Here is a 24,558-nt window from a genome sequence, read left to right as displayed (position 1 = left end):
ACGGACCGCAAGATCGTGACCTGGCTGAAGTCGGACGCTTAACCCACTGCGCCACCCAGGCGCCCCTGAGATGGTATTTTTCAAAAAAGGATGGCCAATGAATAAACAAAGTGGCATTTGAAGAGCAGAGGTAAGTAGATCCCATGCTGGTGAAGAGAGAAATCTCGTGATAACAAGGTCATATATAATGCAAACAAACCAAAGCTATCCAAACAGTGTCACAATGATTCCCCAGTGACTTACAAGCACCATTGGGAGTTACTCTTCCACTGGATTTCAATTCTGAATCATGCCTAGTGTTAATTTAAGCACAGAGAGTAAAGTCTTACACTGTTCTCCTGGCTGCTCTGGGTACAGTTGGACAATCATTTGTGTGGTTGAGGCTATAAAATCTGCTGCTCACAAAGCTGTAGGGATTGAGTCTCTCTGGCGTGGGTCAGCTGGGGAGGAAGGCTCTGCTTTGGGTAGGCACTGTAGTGGGTGGAAAGCCAGGCTGTGGTAGGCGGATCCAGCCTTAAGTATGTGGTCATGCAACAATGGGCACCCTCAAGGCCTCTGCCCACCGTTTCTCTTAAGGAACCTCTGTTATAGCTTCCTAGAAAGATTAGTGGGGAGTGGAGATTTTAGCTTCAAAGGTAAACCCCTAGGGTTCATGGCTTTTCTTTTTTCTCTTCTTGTGCAGCATCTTTCTGGTCACAAACCCCTGAACTGCAGGCAATTCAGTTGCACCAACCATTTTTTTTTTTTTTATTTTTTTTTTTTTATTTTCAACGTTTATTTATTTTTGGGACAGAGAGAGACAGAGCATGAACGGGGGAGGGGCAGAGAGAGAGGGAGACACAGAATCGGAAACAGGCTCCAGGCTCTGAGCCATCAGCCCAGAGCCCGACGCGGGGCTCAAACTCACGGACCGCGAGATCGTGACCTGGCTGAAGTCGGCCACTTAACCGACTGCGCCACCCAGGCGCCCCACACCAACCATTTTTAAATAGTAAAAGGGAATGGCAGGGCATAAAGACATGACTGAAAACAAACAAACAAACAAACAAACAAACAAACAATGGTGTGCCAGACATTGTTCACATTGCTTTACATTATTAATTTTCTCACTCCTCATCACACCTAAGTGAAGCAGATAATGTGTTATATGTTACAGATATATAGATTATATAAAATTATACACATACTGTTCTATATTACTCAGTTAATTTGCTCGCAAAGCAATAATTAATAAAAAAAGGCTCTTCTTGTTTTACACAATTTACAGTTATAGCTTGGTGGGGTTAGGGGGATGTGAGAGAGGGGAGTCCTTGTCTCTGTTTCATTGAATTAATTTCTTCCCTCTAGTCCAAAGTGTCTCCCCATAACCCACTCCGTCCTCTTTTAATTTCTGAGGGGAAAAATTCCATGTGTGAAGCTCAGCCATTCCTTTTGTAGCTGGCCATCCCCAGAAATATTGATTCAGCATTTGATACCATGACTGAAATCACACTGAACTTTCCAACTTTCATGCTAAACGTCTTGGTCTGCTTCTCTATTTGTTGATCTATCTGTGATCTTCACCAGCAATATAGCCATGGTAGCAGGTCCCTAGCTGGTTTTATGTGTCTCATAGTTGATGAAAATCTTTGGCTGACAGATGGTGATGATAGGAATCTTTTAGAATAGTTTTTGGGTTATTTGAGCTACCACTGTTCCTTTCAGAATAATAATAGCTAACACTTACATAGTGCTGACACTGTGCCAGGCCGTATTCTAATTGCTCTATGTATATTATCAAATTTTAATCCTCACAATAACCTATGCAAGCAAAATTAGTTTGACTTATTTCCTTCCTTCCAGCATTTTCTTCTAATTCCAAGTCTCATGTGGATGCAGTAAGTAGTGGGACTTAACATCACATGCTCACACTTGATTACAAGGGAGGCTGGCAAGGCAGGCCCTGGTCTTTGCCTTGGGAGTTGGGACTCATCATGAAGAAAGTGAACACAATATGGAAATGTGTTTAGAAGATTCCAGGACACCATAAATATAAATAATGCCACTACAGAGACAGAGGAGGAAAATCAGGAATGTGGCATCACAGAAATCAAGGGAAAAGTGTGTTTCAAATGCCACAGAGTGCTCACTTTGGCAGCACTTTAGTAAAGTTGGAACAACACAGAGAGGATTAGCATGGCCTCTATGCAAGGATGACACACAAATTCATGAAGCTTCCATATTTTTAAAACAAACAAGCAAACAAAAACGCCAAATGCCACAAAGAGATAGAGTACTACAAAGAGTGAAAAACATTCATTGGCTCTAGTGATGTGGAGGTCACTGGTGACCTTAGGGAGAACGGTTTCAGCAGTGTCGGGAGGGGAAAGAAATGGATTGGACTGAGGAAAGAATAAGATTGGAGGAAATGGAAGTAGTGAGTTTAGGCAATTTGTTAAAGATCAGCAGTGAAGAAGGGGAGAAATCTAGGATAGCAGTTGATAGAGTGGGAAGTGGGATCAGGGATTAAAAAAAAATTCGTATGTGAAGGATTCAGTAGAGAGAAGATGATGAAGATATAGGATAGAAAAGATATAATCAATAATGGTAAGCTTCTGAGAAGGTGGCCAGGGATGGGATTCAGCACTATTTCAAAAGGTGGAATAGATGAGAGAATGGCAGCAATTGTAAACAGGTCTTTGTGGTAGAAATTCAAAGGAACCCCTATGGTAGACTTTGTCTTTTGAGAAGTGGAGGCATTTACCATTGAAATTGGGAGAATGAGGGTGTGTTGGTTGAAGGAAGAAGGTTGTAAATGGTGAAGAATAGCAAGCAAGCTGACTCAGGTCGTACAGGGTAACTGCCAGGTCGTGCTGAGGGCTCCAGCAGGGTAGGAAATCATTAAGGTATAGATAGAAATGCGAATCTGGCCTTTTTCACAATTTCCTGCAGCATGGTTTAGCCAGCAAGATGCAGGCACAGAGGGAACAGATGATGTATTCATCCAGGGTTGGGTTTATGAAAAGACAGAGGGTAGAGGGGCAGGAGAGTTTAAGATGCTGGTGAGAGAGTTACCAAATGGATAGACCAGATAATCTAAACTAGTAACATGGAAAGTAAACAGCATGGTAGTGGTGGTGGTAGTGTTAACTAACAGGGAGTTCAATGGCCTGAATGTCCTAAAGATACAGAAGATACAGAAGAATGTTTGTGGTGGGTAATGGTCGAATAATCAAACTGGAAAGATAGAAGTTTAGGGTCAAAAGTATATGTGGTAAGCAGCCTCTAAGGAAGTTCACAATGATCCCTGCCTCTGGGCATTTATACTCTTGTGCAATCCCCTCCCCTTGAGTGTGGGCTTAATTTTTAATAAACAGAATATGGCACAAATGATGGGGATGGGATGCAACTTCTGAGATTAGGTCACAAAAAGGCTGTGGTTTCCATCTTGAGTATCCAGTCTTGTGCTCTCTTACTCCTCATTCTGAGTGTCTGCCATGTTGTGAGCTTCCCTAGAGAAGCACGTGGCAAAGACTAAAGGATGCTTCTGGCCAACAGCCAGTGAGGAACTGAATCTTTCCCAAAACCATGTGAGGGGACTTAGAGGCAAATCCTCTGCCAGTTGAACCTTCAGATGAAACTTCAGTCCCAGCCAACAAGCTTGATTGGTCTCATGAGAAGCCTTATACCAAAGGTACCCGGCTAAGATCCCTGGATTCTTGACCCAAGTAAACTGTGAGATAATAAATATTGGTTGTTTTAAGCTTCTAAATTGTGAAGTAATTTGCTATGCAGCAGTAAGTAACTAAGCAGGGTTATCACAGTACTAATTAGATGCTATAATCTTTTGTTAAAGGAAATATAAGAACCTTTTCATAAAAGTCATGTTAGAATTGGATTAGAGTAACATTTTTGTTCCAATACCTAAAGACTGAGAGAGAGAGATATCAGGGAGTAGGGGAAGAACAGAGAGTGAGAGAGACAGTGGATCTGAAGCAGGCTTTGTGCTGACAGCAGAGTCCAATGTGGGGCTTGAACTAACAAACCACAAGATCATGACCTGAGCCCAAGTAAGATGCTTAATTGACTGAGCCACCCAGGTGCCCCAGTTAACACTCTTCCAATTTATCTGTTAATGTCCTCATTATTTTTAGGAGTCAATATTTATTTAAGTTTATTAACACATGTTTACCAGTTTCTCTGTTTGCCATCGTATCTTGTACTCCACCTCTCTCTTCAGCTCATTTTCTTTTCTGCTGTAGCATATTCTTAATCATTTCTTTCAGCAAATGTCTATCAGTTTTATCCTTTCTATATCTGAAAATGCCTTGTTTTATCCTCTTTTTATTTATTTTAAAAAATGTGGTTTTTTTTTTTTTTTTTTTTTTGAGAGAGAGAGCATGCACATGAGAGAGGGAGGGGGGGCAGGGACAGAGGGAGAGAGAATTCCAAGCAGATTCCACTCCCAGCATGGAGCCTGGTATGGGGCTTGATCCCACAACCATCAGATCATGACCTGAGCTGAAATCAAGAGTCAGACACTTAACCAATGAGCCACCCTGGTGTCCCTATCCTTTTTTAAACATTAATAGTTCAGATGGATATGAAAATAATTCAATAATATAGAAATACTGAAAGACTTGTATGGTGAACACTATATACCAACCACTCGGATTCTTTTTTTTAATTTTTTAAATGTTTATTTATTTTTGAGACAATGCGAGAGACAGAGTGCCAGTGGTGGAGGGGCAGAGAGAGGAGACACAGAATCCGAAGTAGGCTTCAGGCTCTGAGCTGTCAGCACGGAGCCCGACTCAGGGCTCAAACTCACAAACCACGAGATCATGACCTGAGCCAAAGTCAGATGCTCAACCAACTGAGCCACCCAGGTGTCCCTAGATTCTTTATTTGTTAACATTGTGCTGTATTTGTTTTAACTTACATCTATTTATTTATTTTTCCATCTTATTTTTTTTTTAATTTTTAAAAAATGTTTATTTATTTTCTAGAGACAGAGAGAGCAAGCAGTGGAGGGGCAGAGAGAGGGAGACACAGAATCCAAAGCAGGCTTCAGGCTCTGAGCTGTCAGGACAGAGTCCGATGTGGGGCTTGAACACATGAATTGTGAGATCATGACCTGAGCTGAAGTTGGATGCTCAACTGACTGAGCCACTCAGGCACCCTAGTATCCATCTTATTTTTTGATGCACTTCAAAATAAGTCCTAGACATCCATATACCTCATTTTTCAACACTTAGACTGAATATGATTAACTAGGGTTCAGTATGTGTTTAGAGTTCCTTTTTTGAAATAAAATATACACTATGCATAAAACTCAACTGTATCATTTTATGAGTATGACAAATACATGTACTTGTATAACCTATACTCTCTTCAAGATACAGAATAGTGACATCGCTCCAGAAAGTTCTATCATGCCCCTTCCCAAGCAATCCCCACTATTCCCCTTGAGAGACAAACACTGTTCTGATTTCTTTTTCACCATAATTTCATCTGCTTGTTCCAGAGTTTTGTATGAGTGAAATCACAAACCATGTTCTCTTTTGTGTAAAACTTTTTCACTTAGCATAATGTTTTTGAGATTCATCCATTTATCTGTAGTTCATTTCGTTTTATTACTGAATATTATTCTATTGCATGAGTATGCATACATAGTATATATTCTGGTGGTGAGGGATACATGCTGTTTTTAGGTTTTAATTATTATGAATGAACCTGATATAAATAAATCTTTTTGTTGACATATGTGGAATTCCTGGGTCGGAGGGTAGGTGAATGTTTAGTTTGGTAAGAAACTCTCAGGCTAGGTGGTCCTCTTTTCATGCCTAGAGCAGCCATGGCTTGTGGTCCCAAGAAGCATCTGAAGCATGTAGTAGATCCAAAGCATTGGATGCTGGATAAACTGACCCATGTGTGTGCCCCTCATCCTCATAAGCTGAGAGATTGTCTTCTTTTCATCATTTTCCTAAGGAACAGACTTAACTATGCCCTAACAGGAGATCAAGTAAAGATCTGTATGCAGCGTTTTATTACGATTGATGGCAAGGTCCAAACTGATATAACCTACCCTGCTGGTTTTATGGATGTCATTGGCATTGACAAGATTGGGGAGAATTTCTTTCTTTCTTTTTTCTTTTTTTATTATGATTTTTTAAATTTTTAAAATTTACATCCAAGTTAGTTAGCAAATAGTGCAATAATGATTTCAGGAGTAGATTCCAGTGATGCATCCCCTATGTATAACAGCCAGTGCTTATCCCAACAAGTGTCTTCCTTAATGCCCCTTACCAATTTAGCCCAACCCCCCCTCCTGCAACCCCTCCAGCAACCCTCAGTTTGTTCTCTGTATTTAAGAGTCTTTTATGTTTTGTCCCCCTCCTTGTTTTTATATTATTTTTTGCTTCCATTTCCTTATGTCATCTGTTTTGTATCTTAGATTCCTCATATGAGTAAAGTCATATATTTGTCTTTCTCTGACTAACTTCACTTAGCATAATACCCTCTAGTTCCATCCACATAGATGCAAATGGCAAGATTTCATTCTTTTTGATTGCCGAGTAATACCTCATTGTATATATACCACATCGTTTTTATCCATTCAACCATCGATGGACATTTGGGCTTTTTCCATACTCTGGCTATTGTTGATAGCGCTGCTATAAACATTGGGGTGTATGTGCCCCTTTGAAACAGCACACCTGTATCCCTTGGATAAATACCTAGTAGTGCAATTAGTGGGTTGTAGCTGTATTTTTATTTTTTTGAGGAACCACCGTATGTTTTGCAGAGTGGGTGCACCAGCTTGCATTCCCACCAGCAGTGCAAAAGAGATCCTCTTTCTCCACATCCTCACCAACATCTGTTGTTTCCTGAGTTGCTAATTTTAGCCATTCTGACTGGTGTGAGGTGGTATCTCATTGTTATTTTAATTTGTATTTCCCTGATGATGAGTGATGTTGAGCATTTTTTCATGTGTTCGTTGGCCATCTGGATGTCTTCTTTGGAGAAGTGTCTATTCATGTCTTTTGCCCATTTCTTCACTGGATTATTTGTTTTTTGGGTGTTGAGTTTGATATGTTCTTTATAGATTTTGGACACTAACCCTTTATCTGATATGTGATTTGCAAATATCTTCTCCCATTCTGTTGGTTGCCTTTTAGTTTTGCTGATTGTTTCCTTTGCTGTGCAAAAGCTTTTTATTTTGATGAGGTCCCAATAGTTCATTTTTGCTTTTGTTTCCCTTGCCTTCAGAAATGTGTTGAGTAAGAAGTTGCTGTGCCTGAAGTCAAAGAGACTTTTGCCTGCTTTCTTCTTTGGGATTTTGATGGCTTCCTGTCTTAAGTTTAGTCTTTCATCCATTTTGAGTTTCTTTTTGTGTATGGTGTAAGAAAGTGGTCCAGGTTCATTTTTCTGCATGTTGCTGTCCTGTTTTCCTAGCACCATTTGCTAAAGAGACTATCTTTATTCCATTGGATATTCTTTCCTGCTTTCTCAAAGATTAGTTGGCCATACGTTTGTGGGTCCATTTCTGTGTTCTCCATTCTGTTCCATTGATCTGAGTATCTGTTTTTGTGACAGTAGCATACTGTGTTGATGATTACAGCTTTGTAATACCTCCAGCTTTGTGATGCCTCCAGCTTTGTTTTCTTTTTCAGGATTGCTTTGGCTATTTGGGGTCTTTTCTGGTTCCATACAAATTTTAGGATTGTTTGTTCTAGCTCTGTGAAGAATTCTGATGTTATTTTGATAGGGATTGCAGACTGGGGAGAATTTCTATCTGATCTATGACACCAAGAGTCGCTTTGTTGTTCATCAGATTACACCCAAGAAGGCCAAGTACAAGTTGTACAAAGTGAGAAAGATCTTTGTGGGGACAAAAGGAATCCTTCATCTGGTGACCCATGACGCTCCTACCATCCACTATCCTGATTCCCTCATCAAGGTGAATGACAGCATTCAGATTGATTTAGAAACTGTAAATAGTACTGATTTCATCAAGTTTGACACTGGTAATCTTTGTATGGTGACTGGAGGTGCTAACCTAGGAAGAATTGGTGTGATCACCAACAGAGAGAGATACCCTGGTTCTTTTGATGTAGTTCACGTGAAAGATGCCAATGGCAGCAGCTTTGCCACCTGGCTGTCCAATATTTTGTTATTGGCAAAAGCAACAAACCATGAATTTCTCTTCTCTGTGGAAAGGGTATCTGCCTCACCATTGCTGAAGAGAGAGACAAAAGACTGGTGGCCAAACAGGGCAATGGGTAAAATGGTCTTTAGGTGATGTGATTGGAAGTCTTTATGTTTAATGAAAGATAATACAGCATGATTTAAAAAAGAAACTGTAAGGCTATTTTCCAGAGTGATTTTTATTATTTTACATTCCCACAACAATGTAGGAGAGTTCTGATGGCTCCACATTCTTGTCAACATATTGTGTTGTCAGTCCTTTTAATTTTAGCCATTTTGTTGTGTATATATGGGAATTCATCATGTATTCCATTGTTTCCGACTCTCTTGTTCGTGTTGAGATCTCTAATGGCAGCATCATGTTTTCACTTCTTTGCAGCTAATCTATTTTTTCCTATGATAGTTTTTAAGACGTTATCTTTTCCTTTTATGTTCTGAAGTTTTACTGCAATATGTCTAGGTCTGGATTTGTTTTCCTTTATGCTGCCTTTTCAGTTTGAGAATTTAATTCTGGAAAATTCAGTTTGGTGTAATTTGTAATTATGTCTGTATGCTCACTGTTGTGGGGAGGTTTTATCAGTTGGACCTTAAGGTGTACTGGTTGGTATAGGTTTTTCTTATGGGAGCAGTTTCCTATTGGTTTCTTATGGGACTATGTGAGATTTCTATGTAAATTTCTTGGCACAGAGTTGCTACACTGTGAGGGCACTTGGGAGAATTCCATCCCATATATGTGAATGCTTTGTCTAGGGGTTCTGGTTTCTGAACATCAGCTGTTTCCACCTATGTTCTGGGCAAGCTGAGAACTAGGGCTGGTAGGTCCTAATTTTCTAAGCTCCTGGCTCCATCAAAAATCCAGTTCCAGTTTCCCCACTGTCCACAGAGACTGTGTCCTCAGCTTATATCTTCACACAAATACTAAAACTGCAGCCCCACAGGTGCATTTCTCTTTGGGTTACAAGTCCTGCCCCCCACCCCCCGCCATTAGATTCCTACTAACTGCTATGGATTCCTTCCAATTCTTGACATCTGAAATTTCCCCCTTTTTACTTTTGAGATTGAAAATATATTAAAGATATGTTTAAAAACATTTTTTCCCCTGGAATATCTTTGTTTTGTGTAGAAAGGCAGTACTCACTACTCCTTAGCTCAATCTGTCATCTTGATTGTAAGTTTCTACTTAGTCTTTAAACCCATTGCAATTTGGTTTCTTCCCCACTATTCCATTGAAAATGTATCTACTAAGGTCTCAAATGACCCACTAATCATTAGATCCAGCGGACATTTTCCAGTGTTTACAGCAAATAGCATAAGATGGTATTCTTCACTTCTCCCACTTAAGACTTTCTCCCTCTGGGCTTCTATAAAGCTGCTGCTCACAGTTGTCCCTGCTTCCAAATTTGCCCTTTTCTGCCTCCTTTGAAGGCTATAAATTGTTGATTTTCAGTATCTGGCTCTACACACACGTGTCTCTTGGGCTCTTTACCTGTGGGTATACACCTGCCTACTCAATATTTTTTGCATTGTCCCACAAACACCTCAACTTTTCCAAGACTAAATAAAAATTCCCCTAAATCTATTTTAAGAAATAAAGAAGAGTAGAGTGTTATTTCTATTGATCATGGCCTTCAAAGGAGAAAGTTTACATGAATGTGGAAGAGTAGTGGTTTGGATATTGTAGTAAGGAATTAGACGAATTCTCGCCACAGCTTCTGGTTTCTAGGTACACAGACCAGGGAAGATGAATATTTTTCTCCAAAGAAGGGGGATCTGTGGGATTTCAAGACCTTAGAGGAAAGCCAGCTCTCAGTTAAGAGGAGATGGGAAAGTCTTCAGTGATGAGATCAAGTTGAACTATGGTTCATTGGCAAAGAAAGCAAGATTTAGTGTGTACAACAGAGAGGAAAGTAGCTGAAAGAAGAAAAAATATAAAGAAAGAAAGCACTCCCCAGGTGTTTTCTGAGCTTCTTGAGGGCAGGTGCCAATCATAACCACCTTTCCATCCTTAGAATCTATCCCAGCATCTGGTATATGCTAATCTCTGAGCAAATGTTTGTTATAATAAAATGAGACTGTTGTAAATGGCTTTTAATTATTTTCCATGAGGGGGAGTGCAGTAAAAGATCCTGCTCTCTGATGATAAGAGGAAATGAGAAAGAAGGATATTAGCTTTGGGCATTTAGAAGGACATAACCCAATTCTACAAACATTTATAAATGCCTATTGAGTTAGCCACAGTTGAATGTAACACCCACATCTGGGTATCCTTTCCCCCAGTCATATAGATTAATTGGCTATGATTCTGATTGCAGCAGATTCTCCCCCTTCTCCCAGCACTTAAGGGGAGATATCTATAATACAGAACAGGTCCTACTAGTGGATATGGCCTGCCCACTTCTCTTCCTGTAAGTTTATTAGAAAAGAATTTTTTTAACAGAAATTAAATACGATGAACAATAACCAGTCACTGGGTTATAGCAGCTGAAATGTCTCTTGCTGCAAATTCCCCCTCTTTTAGTTATTTCTCTCATGGTGGCAAAGCAAGTGAGTTACCTCTGTGTATACTTTCTCCTAACGATGCTAATTATTTGGTAATGAGGCAGTGTCCCTGCTTGGCCATTCTGGTGCCCAGGCCTTCCAAGACTCATAGGAGACTCTCCCAAGTTTGAGGGGTTCTTGGCTTTCTGAAATCTGCCACCTATACCGGAAAGTATTACTAAAAGGAAAAAATGTAATTTCTGTCTTTGCATAATGCCATTTCCCCCCTCTGGTGTGTGGCATTGTTTTCCTCTGCATTTGATAGATTTTTTTGTTGTTGGGCATAGAGATTTTTCTGTCTTCTCTTGGACTCTTCCCAGCCAGTCTACAGACCTCCATGCTCTCTCTGTAGTGGCATACCTCCATTACTATCAATCCCTTTGTGGACTCGCTAATTACATCATGGCTCAATTGCTTTTGTCAGAACAAAGATTGGAAAAGTTCATCTCTGTTTCAAGGAGGTCTGCATCTGTTGTGTGATACAGATATAAACCCATGTTGTGATTGAGGGGTAAACAAAATGCTGCAGAGTACAGGAAGAGAACTAAGAGGGATAGGCGAGAGACATTGGAGTAAACGTTTACAAGTTTTCATTTTAGACTCTGTATCCTTCTTGGTAGAAGTTCTTGACAGTAGTAGTCCACTTTCTGGAGGGAGAGACAGGCAGCTTAATTGGAATTCTGGTCACAGCTATTTAAAATTGTCCCTTTAAATAAAAAGTACCTTGTCTGTTATGTAAAAATACAGGAACTCTCAACTGCTTTGCCAAAGCACATTGGTATATTGTGAATCCTATACAAATGTGTCACCAAATTTTGACAAATTTGTAAGATTAAAGCTTGCTCCAACTGAGATTCCTACATTTCAGTGATAAAACACTGAATTTTAAGCTGAGTAGATCCTGGAACTGAATGTAGAATAGGGAACAGAAGGTGCCAAGTAAGAGGTAAGAGGCATAGTGTATTGTCAAACCAGGCCCCCAAAGATGGTATGTTTACTGAACACTTGCAACCTCGGCCTGTGAATCATCAAAGAGAATGTGGACAGGGCAAATAACGTGACTTTCTTTTCACAGACAGTGTTGAGGGTTGGGCAGGAGAATGGGGAAACGGCTTGACAGGCTTTCATAGACACTGTGAGACATCATCACACTGAGTAGTGATGGTGGGTTAAAGATTACTGACTTTTCAGTGTTCTTTTAGGCCCTTTAATCTCTTCAAGTGTGCCTCTAAAATTTATAGTATTCAAAATGGTACTCCCCCCAATGCCCTGAATGTAGTGCAAGATGAGAATCACTATAGTAGGTACATTTAAAATTAAAATGAAAGAGATCTCCTTGTTCCTTTTTCTTATCAGGTAGAAGCCTTTAACATCTCTTACCTCAAATGAATATCATCTGTTTCCTTTTTATCGGAGTCACAGAACATAAGAACTCATTAAAATCTGAGTTTTATTAACTCTCTATGACAGTTTTCCCCCATTCTTTTCTTTATCTTCCTTGCACAAGCAGGATTATGAGGCTGCTTGATAGGTTTTTAATATTGTCATGAAAAATCTCCCCTTGGGCATGTTTGTGCAGGAGATAACATAACCTTAAGAACCTTATTCAAATGAAATGAGCAGATACCACCGAGACAGCTCAGCACCAAATACATTTCAGATAAGTTCTTGTCAACCGCCGTTTGTTAGCTCATTTGTAATAGAACAACCACTAGACGGAGCTAGGACTTAAGAAATCACAGCTGTAAGTTGGGTGACTAATGTGATGGGTAGAACGCTATCTTATGCAAGAAGTGTATCATTACTTTGATTTCAAAGCCTATGCAAGCCTTACGTCACTCGGCTAGCGGCTGTCATCTGTTTACTTTGTGTCCACACAAGATGATGTCCATAATGGCCTAGTTTACTTAGTCACTCGAATGACGATGGCTCATCTTGGTATAGCACTTTACAATTTAGAGTGCTGCCCTTGGCGTAATTATGTTTGATCTTCCCAGTTACTCTGAGGCATTGCTGGGCAAGAATCAGTTCTTGTATCTTTGAGACCAGTAAATGGAGACAGGGTATCTGCAATACATTAGGATGTGTCAGGATGGTTAACCCGGACTTTTGAGGTTGTGGGGTCCGCTTTTCCCTCTTAAACTTGTGTTTCAACTCTTGACACAGCCTGGAACTAACTAGAAAGCTGTCAATTCATTCCTTTTGTGGGGCAGTCTCTGGCCACACCCACTGGGGGGAAAAGGGTCATGTGCAGGTGGAAATCTCCCAAAATAAGTGAGCACAGGAGAGTGAGCAAACGTGAGCTCCTGCTCAGAAACCTTTGGTGTGTGTGATTATTCATCATACCAGGGGCAGGTGTGGAGACAAGCACCTCACTCCGTGTGGTGTAGACCATCCTTCAAGCCCAGGTTGTGGTTATTACTTAATGTCAATTGTTCAGGAAGGTGCCCACCTCACTCTCCTATCCCAAGCATATGCCCTCGGAGGCAAGCCCACTGTTTTAATGTTTGTCAGTTTGTTCCTGTTTCCTAACATTACACACTGATACTAACAGGGCGTGCGTCAACTAAAAAAAAAAAAAAAGAGCAAAAACCAAAAAAAATGTTATATACAGTACATAAATTTTCTCAGTCTTTTGTTAAAATATCGCTGGATAAGAGTGGAAATCAGGTCAGTCACTCAGCAAATTTATCAAACGACCAGAACCTGCATTAGTGCCTTCGGTTATCTTTAAAAACACCTCAAGACAGCTCTTCTGGAGCCCAATCAGTTGGCCACTCTGCAAGTCTGACCTCTTACAATTCAACTCCTTTAACTACTGGTAAAACACTGGCAACTTTCACAAATAAGGCTAACAGACCCTAATGAGAGGCGGGAAAGTGTTCCAAGAGCCTGGGAGCTCCCAGAGGCTCCAGTCTGAAACAGAGCGAAGGCAGACAGGTACAGCGTCATGTTCCCCCAAGGCTCGTGGTGATCTTGTTGCAGGTGAATCCACCCAGGATGGCGGCTCAGAACGCCCTCCTCTTCACCAGCCCAAGGCGCACCTCGAACCCATTTCCCGGCGGTGCCCAGAGGGTGGCGCTGTCAATCCAGCCTCGGCCCACGACTGCCCGCCACTTTCCGCCGCTGCGGGAGCCCCCCGCTCGCTCTCCCGCAGGCCGGCGGGGGGGGGGGGGGGGGGGGCAACGCCCGGTAGGGGGCGCCCCGACCCAGGCGCCGCGGCTCCCTCCGCCCACCCGGAAGCGGCTGCGGCGAGGCGAGCCCCGGGCGAGTGCACAGCGAGGCGGGCGGCAGGGAGGGAGGCGCGAAGAGGGCGCGAGGGTGGCAGCCGGAGGGAGCCGCCGCCCCTGGCCGCCCGGGTCCCCGCGGGGCGCATGGGGCGCTTCGAGCCGGGATCGCGCGCGGGCTCCGCGCCCAGTTCCCTGCTGCCGTGAGAAGCCTCGCCGGACACCCCCAGGACCCCAAGCTGCCGGGAGGATGACCATGGCCGGGGGCAGGAGAGGACTGGTGGCCCCGCAGAACACGTTTCTGGAGAATATTGTCCGGCGGTCCAGTGGTAAGAGGTGCATTCGGATTTCGGTTACCCAGGCTTTTTATCCGTGCCTCGATTGCCGACGCCTCCCGCCGCTCGGCGCCAGCAGATGCAGCAGAACCCAGAGCTCTGCTGGGAGCCGCGGCGCGGGCGCCCGGGGCTGCCTCCCGGAGGCTGGGCTAGGTGGGCAGGGTGGGGCGAGGGCTGTGGGCCCCCATCCCAAGAGGAGAGCTCTGTTGGGGACGCCTTTGGGGCCTTTCTCGCGCCTTCTCTGTCTCCTCTCCAGAGAGCGTGACAGCTGATGGGTAAAGTACTGGGAAAAGTGATGGGAAGCCGGACGCGGCAGGAACGGCAGCGCGTTCCCCGTGGGTACTGCCCACCCCTCAGGGAAGGCTATCCAGGCTCTCCGGGGGCTGCACCCGAGGCGCTGCCTCTCCCGGGGGAGAGCCAGCGGGAGAGAAGGCCACTTGGGTTCCGGCCCCCGAGGGATGGGGGACGGTGGCTGCCTCCACCTTCCATCCGGGAGCCGAAAAGTCCGAGGTGTAGGGACGTGGGGACTTAGGGACGTGCCGCAGGCCACCGGGTTCCACCTCTTCACCCACCCACCCACCCTCTTCGAGGTTAAGTTAAGGCTCACGAGGGGCAGAGTTTCCTGGACTTAGATGACAAGTGGAGCGCATAGTTGCAGAGCTGGCCAAGCAGTCACAGGGGCAAACCTGTCATAGTTCCTCTCTTCCAAACCCCAGCAGCGTTTTATGCCTACAAATCTTGCTCACCTATAAATTCCCAAACTCACCAAGCCTGTAAATCTATCCATTACCCAGTAAACCGGTGCTCCCCGCTGCTCTCTCTCTCCCTCCGTGGCATTAAGATGGACAGTGGCATGAAGCGCTGGACGGCGAGAGTCCTAAGAGCAGGGACGGAAAGGGATACATTTCAGATGTCTCCTTTAGGAGCCACAGCAAAGCATCCTGGCTAAAGCACTTGCAGAGCATATAGCTCGGCATCTGGAAGGTGCGGTGCACCCATTCATCAAAGGGCTGAAACGAAAGGGGCCAAGTCTGGAGATGCTCTTTACAGGCTCCGGGACTCCTTTCCTTCCAGAGGCAGAAGGCATGAAGAGTTGACTTAGGAAATAGGTTTTAAAAATGTGGAAATATGACAGTTTCAGAGCCTTAAGGAGGAGCTTGTGTTAAAATCATGGGCTTCTATTTGGATTTAGTTAGGGGTTCAGGGGAAGAGCATGGAAGGTGACTTATGCTCCCTAGAAATGCTCTTTATTAAAAAGTGATTTAAGTTTAGCTCACAATGGAAACCTTACTAATTAGGATAGCATATTGTGTATTTAAGTATTTTAGAAATGGTCATTTATTGTGTGCCTCGTAAGAATGAGGGCATTGAAGAGTCTGTGGTTAGTCACCTTTCCCTTCAAGGTCTTCCTCACTCAAACTAACTAAGGTGGCTTTTAGAACAAGGTCACAGCTATTACCTGGGACTTCAAGGGGATGCTGTTATTACATGAATAGTCACAATGAACTCTTCTGTCATAAAAAAAAAAAAAGCTGGAGGTGTTCGTGGGGTTTTAAATAAAAGCACTATTTAAGAGTTAATTTGCTGGGATCTGGCGTATTAGCTGGGGTAGGAAGAAAAAAAAAAGGTTAGAGAGGGAAGGAGGCAAACCATAAGAGATTCTTAAAAACTGAGAACAAACTGAGGGTTGATGGGGGGTGGGAGGGAGGAGAGGGTGGGTGATGGGCATTGAGGAGGGCACCTGTTGGGATGAGCACTGGGTGTTGTATGGAAACCAATTTGACAATAACTTTCATATTAAAAAAAAAAGAGTTAATTTGCTGTGATTGCTATGGTTATTGACCTGTGAGGAGTCATGGAGATTACTCTTGCAGATTTGGGGATCCCATTGCCAGTGACACCAACTTTCTCATAAATAGCAGTGACAATTCCATTTTTTTGGGGGGGTGAAGATGCAGTGTCTTTTAAATGAGGGGAAACCTGTGTCTAATGTGTACCATATTCTGTTTTTGAGTGGAGAGGGAGGTAATAGAATCTTACATGTAACAGTCATAAGGTTCCTTGGGCTTGTAGGAGGACCTTAAGAATTGTGGAACTAATACCACACACACATACACACACACACACACACACACACACACACACAATGAATCTTGGAGCTGAGAAGGCAGAATACCCTAGTTTAGTTGATTTTCTTAGAGCCACTTCTCTCTAAGCATATATAGAATGTCAATAGAATAAGTAGCTGGGAATATTTTTAGCATTGGCATTTTAATTTTAGTACCGATTCCAACAGTTTGACTTCAGTTAACCCACCCACCAACCAACATCAACCACACAGACAAAAACACCTTAGGAAAGTCAGGTGAACTTTTACAATTATCTATGATTTCAGAATTAAATATTCTGGTCTTGAAATGTGAGATTTAAGCTTTTAGTGATCCCTTTCATCACATTTCTAAACACAAATAGAAAAAAAATAATGTGGACTCTTGGAAATATCACAATATCTACATGCATTATTTTATTTTACTGTGATGGAAAAAGTCTATTTAAAAATATTGATTGTCTCCTCCTAAAATCCACCAGCCATTTTTTTTTTGGACATTACAGTATTTAAATAGCATTTTACCTTTAAATAGCAATACTTTTTGACCATCTTTATTAAACATTTTCTCCCAGTAATCCTATGCAGTATTACTGTTCCTCTTTTACAGATCACGAAACGGAGTCCTAGGAATATTAAGAGACTTATTCAAAGGAGCAGGCACACAGTCCCTGACGCAGGTCTTTGGAGGGTATCATTCATCCTTTCTGTAGCATCATTGTTTCTCCAGCCATATGACTTTGCCTATGGAACTATTGTTATCCTTAAAAAACAAAAACAAAGCAAAACCCCCCCCGACTCTCATTATATGCTTGTGGATAATAGAACTGGCTTTGTCTTGGGGCATTTGAATATCTGGTATCTGGAATATGATAACCTGTAGGATTAGATGCTATGTCCTCTGCCTCTTCTTTCCCATCTTTGTGTAGATGAAGACACTGAAGGGAACACATCTCCTCAAATATTTAAGGGCACAGCTGATGAGACCCTTGACCCCTGTGTCATGCTCCTATGTTACACTATGCTAAGACCTTCCTTGTATTACCGTTATTTTCTCTTAGAGAAGCTTAATTTCCCAGTGGAGATTAAATAAAATGTTACAACACCAAGGACAACATCCATTTTGGCTAATAGCCGCACTACTACATCCAAATAGAATAACAAGGCAAAAGAGAAGCTAATTCTGTTTTAAGGAAGGCAGTATTTTCACCTTTCTCAGGGGTTTAGCTAAAGTCACAGGCAGGGTAACAGGCACTTATTCCTGCACCTGCTGTAGTTATAAAGTGTTAAATAACTTTTCAGAAAATATCACCTCATATGCCAGTGGGGGAGGTGCAGTGCCTCCATTTTCAGTGTCAAGAGCTAAGAATCATTGGGTTAAGTAATTTACTTACAGTTAGTAAAAGGCAGAGTTAGAAAAGGCAAAGGCACATCAGGGACTAGTCAGCGGTTGTGACAGGTTTGTTCATTCAAAAAGGATTTGTTGAGCACAGTTATTGAACACTGGGGATAAAGTGGGAAACAACTTTACCCTTAGAAAGTTACATTCTAGTGAATCTTGGTCTAAGCTTCTGGACCCTGTTCCACACTGTTTTCTGGCTGTAGCTCTTATTTAGGCCTGATGTTGTGTTTAAGGAAAAAAAAAAAAAACCCACAGGACAATTTTTAAGGTGTTCACTGGTCTTGATGGGACTAAAATCTAGTTTAACTTTCTCTGATATTTTCCGAATACCATTTGAAGGAGAGATTTGATAATTATCTGTTTTTTGAATAGTCACAAGTAGTTAGCAGGAATAATCAATTCCTCCCCAATTTTGCTTGTGGTCATGTTGGTGATCATTTCAAATCCTTCTATTGATTTTTTTTTTACCACATAGGCAAAGCCAGCCTGATTTTCTTTATATTCATGATTGGAAAGTGTTGTTCCAGAATATTTTTTGATGGTTGCTTAAATCTGCAGGCACTTACTGTCAGAATGGTTGTTGAAGCAAATAGGAGATCTGTCTTAGGAAGGCTGGCAGACCTTAGTGCCAGGAAGCTACAAAAATATTACCCTAAATGGTCCCATTCTAGGCAGAACATATGTTTTAGTGTTCGGAAACCTATATCAAACAATTGTAGGTGCCAGTAAGAATCCGTGCACATTAGCAGGAGTGAAACGCAGCACATTTTGGTACAGATTTATGTACATGTATAATTTACAGATTGCTAAATCAGCTGTGTTTTTGTATAGTGTTAAGTTGGTTCAGGTTGTTGATATAATTAGTACACAAACAGGATGAAAGGCGCGGGTAGTGTTGTGTCTCCTCATAGATGTGTTGAGCCACGGTAATATTTACAAAACAGAAAACTGGTTAAAATACATTGTTGCTCTGAAAGGGGGAATGGATGGTAATCTGGATTATTACCAGCCCAATAGCGTTTGTTTCCTCTTGTAATGTGCTCTAAAATAACCTTCAGCCACGGCTCAGCTGTCTTGCTCTGAAAGTGTCAAAAAGTTAAACCTTGTGACTGATACTAGCTCGGAAATAGGGAGAAGGCTTCTGCTTTAACAGAAGGTAATAAAGCTTCCAAACCCCATGGTTTCTATGAAGTCCTTCTATTTTAATAATCTGTTGTAAAAGAATAGATGCATTTGTGGTCAGGCTTCCTTTGGCAGTGGTTTCTCCCACATTACCTTGAAGTTTCTCAAATCTTTGCCTTCCCTTTAGTTTTGCTTGTTAATGGCTTCTAAGCAAACATTTAAAAAAGATTTTAGTTCTTTATCCAAAGGAATCCCTTTTGTAAAGGCCGTGTCTGCTTTATACATTTAGGGTATTTGGACTGTGGTTTGTTTTTGTGTCTTTAAGTGGCCACACCTGTACCTGGTGAGAAGGAGGTACACCAGAATCACAGAATCTTAGTTTTTGAAGTACTGTTTTTTCCAGTGTTTGAGTAGACTCCAGAACATCCCTCTCTGTTGTTATCCAGCCGGTGCTTGAATACCCTCAGTGATGGGACACTCACTTTGTCAGGAATGTTCTGTTTTAAGCAACTGTAATTGAGCACTAGTTTCTCTGGTCTTGTTTTGCCTTCTCTTCCCTTCTCTTCCTTTCCCTTCCCTCCCCTGTCTTTCCCTTCCCTTCCTTTCTCTTTCCTTCTCCTCTTCTTTCTTTTCTTGTTGTTATTCTTTGGTCTCACCCAATTCTGTCCTCTTATAGCCACCACTCATTTGAGATCTGCCCCATGGAACAAAACTGACCTATTTCGCTCCTTTTTCCACCAGAAAACCAAAAAAAAAATTTTTTTTGGTGGTAATTTGGTAACAGTTTTCCTGTCTTGATTCTTCTCCTTTTTTTAAAAACCTTTTTCATTGTATAATACCACAGTAGGAAGGCACATAAGATAATTTTGCATAACTCAGCACATTTGTATAAAGTGAATACTGTGCTGTCCCCATCTACGTCAAGAAATAGAGTCTTGCCAGCTCTCCAGAAGCCCCCGGGGGCCCGTGGGACCGCTCCTGATCCCAACTCCCTTATTCTCCAAAGAGAGCCATCTCTTGACTTTATGGTGATCACTTTCTTGCTTTTCCTCCTAATTTGACCACCTTGTTTTATATTTCTGAACACCGCAGTTGCTTTTTGTCTGTTTTTGAGCTTTATATGCCTGGGGCCCTACCGCATGTATTCTTTTGTCAGTTGGGGATTAACCTGTATGGTTACATGTACCGTTGGTTCATTTTCACGGTGACGTAATACTTTATGGTATGACCTACTATATCCTACTATATATATATATATATATATATATATATATATATATATCCCACTATATTTATCCACTCTGCCGTTAATGGACATGTGTTGGTTCACACACTGGAAAGCAAAGACGTACCAAAGAAAGAGGCAGGCCACTCCAGATGGGTAGGTGGCAGGTTTAGTAAGCAAGGGAACTTACTTAGGAGGCTTGTCTTGGGCAGCTGAAAGACAGGTAGATTCCCCACCCACCACCAGAATCTTAAAAGTTTATATAGAGGCCTTAATTGGGGTCAGTCGTGTATTCAGTCCACATGGTATCAAACCCTTCGTCTCTCAAGGCTACATGCTTGGAGTGGCTCCCACTGTGGGAGCAATGAGCAGAATGTATACCCCAAGGGCAGGGGAGAGGGTGTGGGGCCTTCAGTCACCTGGGTCCAGTTTGCAGGTCAGCCTAGTGGTCATGTTGTCTCAATGGCCTCCTCCAGCAACAACTGAGTTGTTTCCAGGATTTTGTTATTGGTGCTGCTGCAGGCATTCTCATACCTGTCTTTTTGGACATGCGGGCAACATAGTTCTCATGCATGCACAGCTGGGGTGTGTATGGTTAACTGTGGTAGATGCTGTCGAGCAATTTCCCGAAGGGTTTGTATCAATTTACAGTCCCACCAGCAGCGGAGAATTCTCGTCACTCCTTGTTCTTGCCAAAATTTGGTATTTTCTCCTTTTCCTCTTCAATACTGACTTTGCCCAAACAACCTAGTAACTAGCAAAGCAGGGTCATTTAGAGTTATGTTAATAGCAAGCACATGAACAAGTTTGAAATGAAAACAAAACTTGCTCTTGTCCTTTGGGAGTCATCAGTATCTACTGTGTGTTGAAATGTTCTCACAGTCTGAACTCCCTCACGCATGGTGGTAAATGACATGAAAGACTGGAACAATTAGAATTGTGTGCAAGAAAGGGTACAGGCAAGGGTGCACCCATGCACACGCGCGTGTGGATGTGTGTGTTTAGCAGGCTCATTTTTCTTAAATAGAGAAGCACTAAACCCTGGGGACAGAGATTATGTAAGAAGTAGAGCTGGAAGTGAGAAGGAAATAGGAAGCGAATGATTTATGTTTATTTTAATGGAAGATGGAAAATGATGGAAGGGCATAGATGAAGGAGGAATGAAAAATCACAGATAAACTAAAAGGAAAAGCAAAGGCCAGCTTATGGGTTTAGACTCACAAACATGGTGGACCTCCTTTGTGCCCAATACTGTGCGGGAGCCTGAGCGTGCCAAAATGAGTGAGACTTTTCTTATATTGGGTCTCATTGAGGGATTTATGATAAAGACCAATATGCACGTGACCTTCAGAAGATTTAAGAGATGTTGTGTCGACTGAACACACACTGTGCATTTTTCCTTTATAAATGCCTTACCCAAAAATTATTCTTAGATTTTTATAGCCATTTATTTTTTGTGTGTGAGATTGGTTGTGGGATGACCAGATGCCTTAAGTCAATTTAAAGAAGATTGCAGAATGTGTGAAGCTTCGTTTTGGTGGGTGGAAGCTTTCCTAAAAAAAAAAAAAATCTCATTTCTTGGGATATTTCATTGCTCTGACTTCTTTGGCATGCTGTCTTGGGTTGTTCACCCATTGTGAGTTTTCAGCTGTTGGCTTTAAAAATAAAACAGTCAGTTATTTTATCAGCAAATTGGTTTTATTCAGAAATCGCAGAGAATGATTTGGGACAAGCAGGCTGTGGCAGAAACCATAGGCTAGTCCAACAAAGGAGAGGAATGTTATTTTACGGAGAAGAAGGAGGAAGTTGGGAGGGGTTGTTTTGAACAAACATCCATTAGAGAAAGGCAGGAATTCAGGGTAATGATGGTTTCTCATTGGATGAGTTGCTGAGGTGGTTGATTCTTCTAGGAGATTCAGTGTACATCTTTTCCTGTTGGGGCCTGTAGCTGTTGATTCTTTCCTGTTGAGGATTCTTCTTTGGGGGTCTATAATGGACAGTTCTTGGTGTTGAGTGGTTTGGCATGGGAGCTCCCTTTTCTGGCCTCTGCATTCCATTTTAGTAGGGTTTCCCATTATTAATTTTCACATAGCACATCTTAGATGCTGGAATTTGCTTGATGCTCTGGTTGTTCTCTGTGCATGTGTAGTCTTGCTGAACACACTGCGACCTGACCAACTTCAGCATCTCCTCGCTTCTCAGGGTCTCTACTCTAACAGTCATGCACTGCTGTTAATGACAAACTACCAGAAATTCTTCCGATTGCGTGTTAGACAGTTATGCCAGTAATCGTTTGCTTACTCATCCTAAGATTGTTCATTTTGCATAGTTAAAATGACAATCTTCTGATTAGTCCTATGTTGCATAAAACTGATGTTCTGAAATTAACGGAATCAATTCTATAATTATTAATGTAATTATTAACCAAGAGTGCTCCCAAGCCATCATTTTTCATATCTTTTTAAATTTTTTTTGACGTTTGATTTATTTTTGAGACAGGGAGAGACAGAGCATGAACAGGGGAGGGTCAGAGAGAGGGAGACACAGAATCTGAAACAGGCTCCAGGCTCTGAGCTGTCAGCACAGAGCCTGACGCGGGGCTCAAACTCATGGACCGCGAGATCATGACCTGAGCTGAAGTCGGCCGCTTAACCGACTGAGCCACCCAGGCGCCCCTCATGTCTTTTTAAAGGTCCTGCCTGGGTGGCTTAGTTGGTTGAGTGTCCGACCTTGGCTCAGGTCATGATCTCACGGTCCATGAGTTTTAACCCCACGTCAGGCTCTGTGCTGACAGCTTGGAGCCTGGAGCCTGCTTCGGATTCTGTGTCTCCCTCTCTCTCTGCCCCTCCCCTGCTCGTTCTGTCTCTTTCTCTCAAAAATGAATAATCATTAAAACATATTTAAAGGTCCTGTCATGACATTGGGTGCTTTTGTAAAGAACGGCCTCTCCTTCTTTCCTTCTTTTCTGAAAGCAGCAGCATATAGGCGCCCTGCCCTGACATTTGAGTGCTGGGGTCAGTATCTCAAAGGTGATACTGTACTGGCAAATTTTACTGATATTTAGCTCCTGCTTAGGTTTGGTTTCTATTTTAAAGTAGGACTTCACAACCATGGCAAAGAAAATGGAGTTAATTTGATTTGAGTGGTAAGATCGTATTTATTTTATCTCACTAGATTTTTAAGTTTTAGTTTTCTTTTGTGTCTTCTCAGCATTATTGGTGTGGAATCGGTTGGAGTTCTACACTGCTATCATGAAGGTTGTGTTTGGAGCCTCTTTGTGAGCCCGTGTACTGCCTGTCTTCTGCTTGCCTCCCTAGGGCCATTCTCTTTTCTTCTCCAACCTGCTCTCTGTCTGTGAGGCCAACCTGTAAGGATTTTGTCAGTAGGCTCACTTGCCTTCTGGCTCCTGGCTCGCTTCAGCTTGTGGGGCATACCGCCAGGAGATGGGAGGGAGAATTTATTTATTCTGTGGTGTTTATTCTCCCAGTTTCCTCTCTGCAGCATTCTCCCTCCCTCCCTATATCATAGCCTCACTGTTTTCCCTTGATTAAAGGTTACATATCCAGCTCGCTCTCTTTGGGTTTGGGTAGAGCTGAATGTCTTACAGTTTCCAAGCAATACTAACCCTGGAGGGTACTGTGCTGTCCCTGAAGTTTTCCTTAGAGGTGTTCTGGGGGCAAGCTACAGCTGGCTGGTACTACCTTTCAAGATCTGATTACGGGCATCTATTCTAGGTTCTGGGACTTCACGTTGGTAGCTTTAAATATACCATGCTGGGAGTATTTGCACCTCAGAAATTGGCAAATGGTATAAATAATTTGCCATGACTCACCAGCATGCTACTGCCCATACCTCACCCATATGGCTTTGTAAATAGCTTTGTTATCAAACACTCCTCTAACTATTTGAGTGTGCCATTATTTCCATGCCACAACTGACTGATAGAACCAGTTACTTGTTCTCTGGATCAAGTACTTTCTCAACCTTTATGTCCAGACCAGATTTAATCATGGGGGTGAACTTGGTGAGGGGGTGAGCTCAGATATTTCTTTTAACTTAACAAAAAAACCCTGTGTTCTGCCTGCTGAAGGCAGTGTAGCCTTGTTTTTCAACTCGACAAGTTGGTCACCCTACTGGCTGAAGATCTACTTTTATATTCCTTCCTTTATCTTTTCTCACTTTCATGAGCTCAGAAGTCAGGAAAGACCATAAGTAAATGGGGGAGTTTATCAGAGACATCAGAAGGCAGTAGTACTAGTTATAAGCACCCATTGTAATTACTGGTTATAATCATGACCTTAGACAAATCGCCTTTCTCACGTGTGTCTGGCAGTATGTGAAGGTTTTACATGCATTGACTCTTCTAATGCTCACTATAACCCTTGTTCTGTGGGTACTTCGGTTATTCCTAT

The 24,558-nt window shown here is 42.2% G+C and overlaps 2 protein-coding genes, 1 long non-coding RNA gene and 1 other non-coding gene across 6 annotated transcripts in view; 3 read left to right on the top strand and 1 right to left on the bottom strand.

Annotated features, from left to right (window-relative positions):
- Nucleotides 1-2,122: 2,122 nt before the first annotated feature.
- Nucleotides 2,123-2,227, top strand: LOC123587039. Its single transcript, XR_006707109.1, has one exon. It is a non-coding gene; the product is annotated as a U6 spliceosomal RNA (small nuclear RNA).
- A 3,577-nt stretch (nucleotides 2,228-5,804) lies between these two features.
- LOC123584839 (40S ribosomal protein S4-like) lies at nucleotides 5,805-8,345 on the top strand. Its single transcript, XM_045452435.1, has 2 exons — nucleotides 5,805-6,103; nucleotides 7,760-8,345. The coding sequence occupies exons 1-2, from the start codon at nucleotides 5,822-5,824 to the stop codon at nucleotides 8,282-8,284; spliced, it is 807 nt and encodes a 268-aa protein (XP_045308391.1). The 5' UTR covers nucleotides 5,805-5,821; the 3' UTR covers nucleotides 8,285-8,345.
- LOC123584842 lies at nucleotides 6,009-24,114 on the bottom strand. The gene is made up of 3 exons (XR_006705704.1): nucleotides 24,086-24,114; nucleotides 13,429-13,434; nucleotides 6,009-6,117 (listed from the first exon to the last, which is right to left on the bottom strand). It is a non-coding gene; the product is annotated as an uncharacterized LOC123584842 (long non-coding RNA).
- KCNH1 (potassium voltage-gated channel subfamily H member 1) overlaps nucleotides 13,978-24,558 on the top strand; it is a 381,062-nt gene continuing 370,481 nt past the window's right edge. Inside the window, exon 1 of one of the 3 annotated variants that reach the window (XM_045452431.1) lies at nucleotides 13,978-14,284. In XM_045452431.1, the coding sequence (XP_045308387.1) occupies nucleotides 14,206-14,284 (79 nt within the window). In that variant the 5' untranslated portion in view covers nucleotides 13,978-14,205. Of the gene's footprint in view, nucleotides 14,292-24,558 lie in introns of all 3 variants that reach the window. The other 2 variants (XM_045452432.1, XM_045452433.1) reach the window with 2 other exon arrangements.

This window comes from Leopardus geoffroyi, chromosome C3, assembly GCF_018350155.1.
Source record: "Leopardus geoffroyi isolate Oge1 chromosome C3, O.geoffroyi_Oge1_pat1.0, whole genome shotgun sequence".
Taxonomy (NCBI): domain Eukaryota; kingdom Metazoa; phylum Chordata; class Mammalia; order Carnivora; family Felidae; genus Leopardus; species Leopardus geoffroyi.
This window is presented reverse-complemented; position numbering and strand designations above follow the sequence as displayed.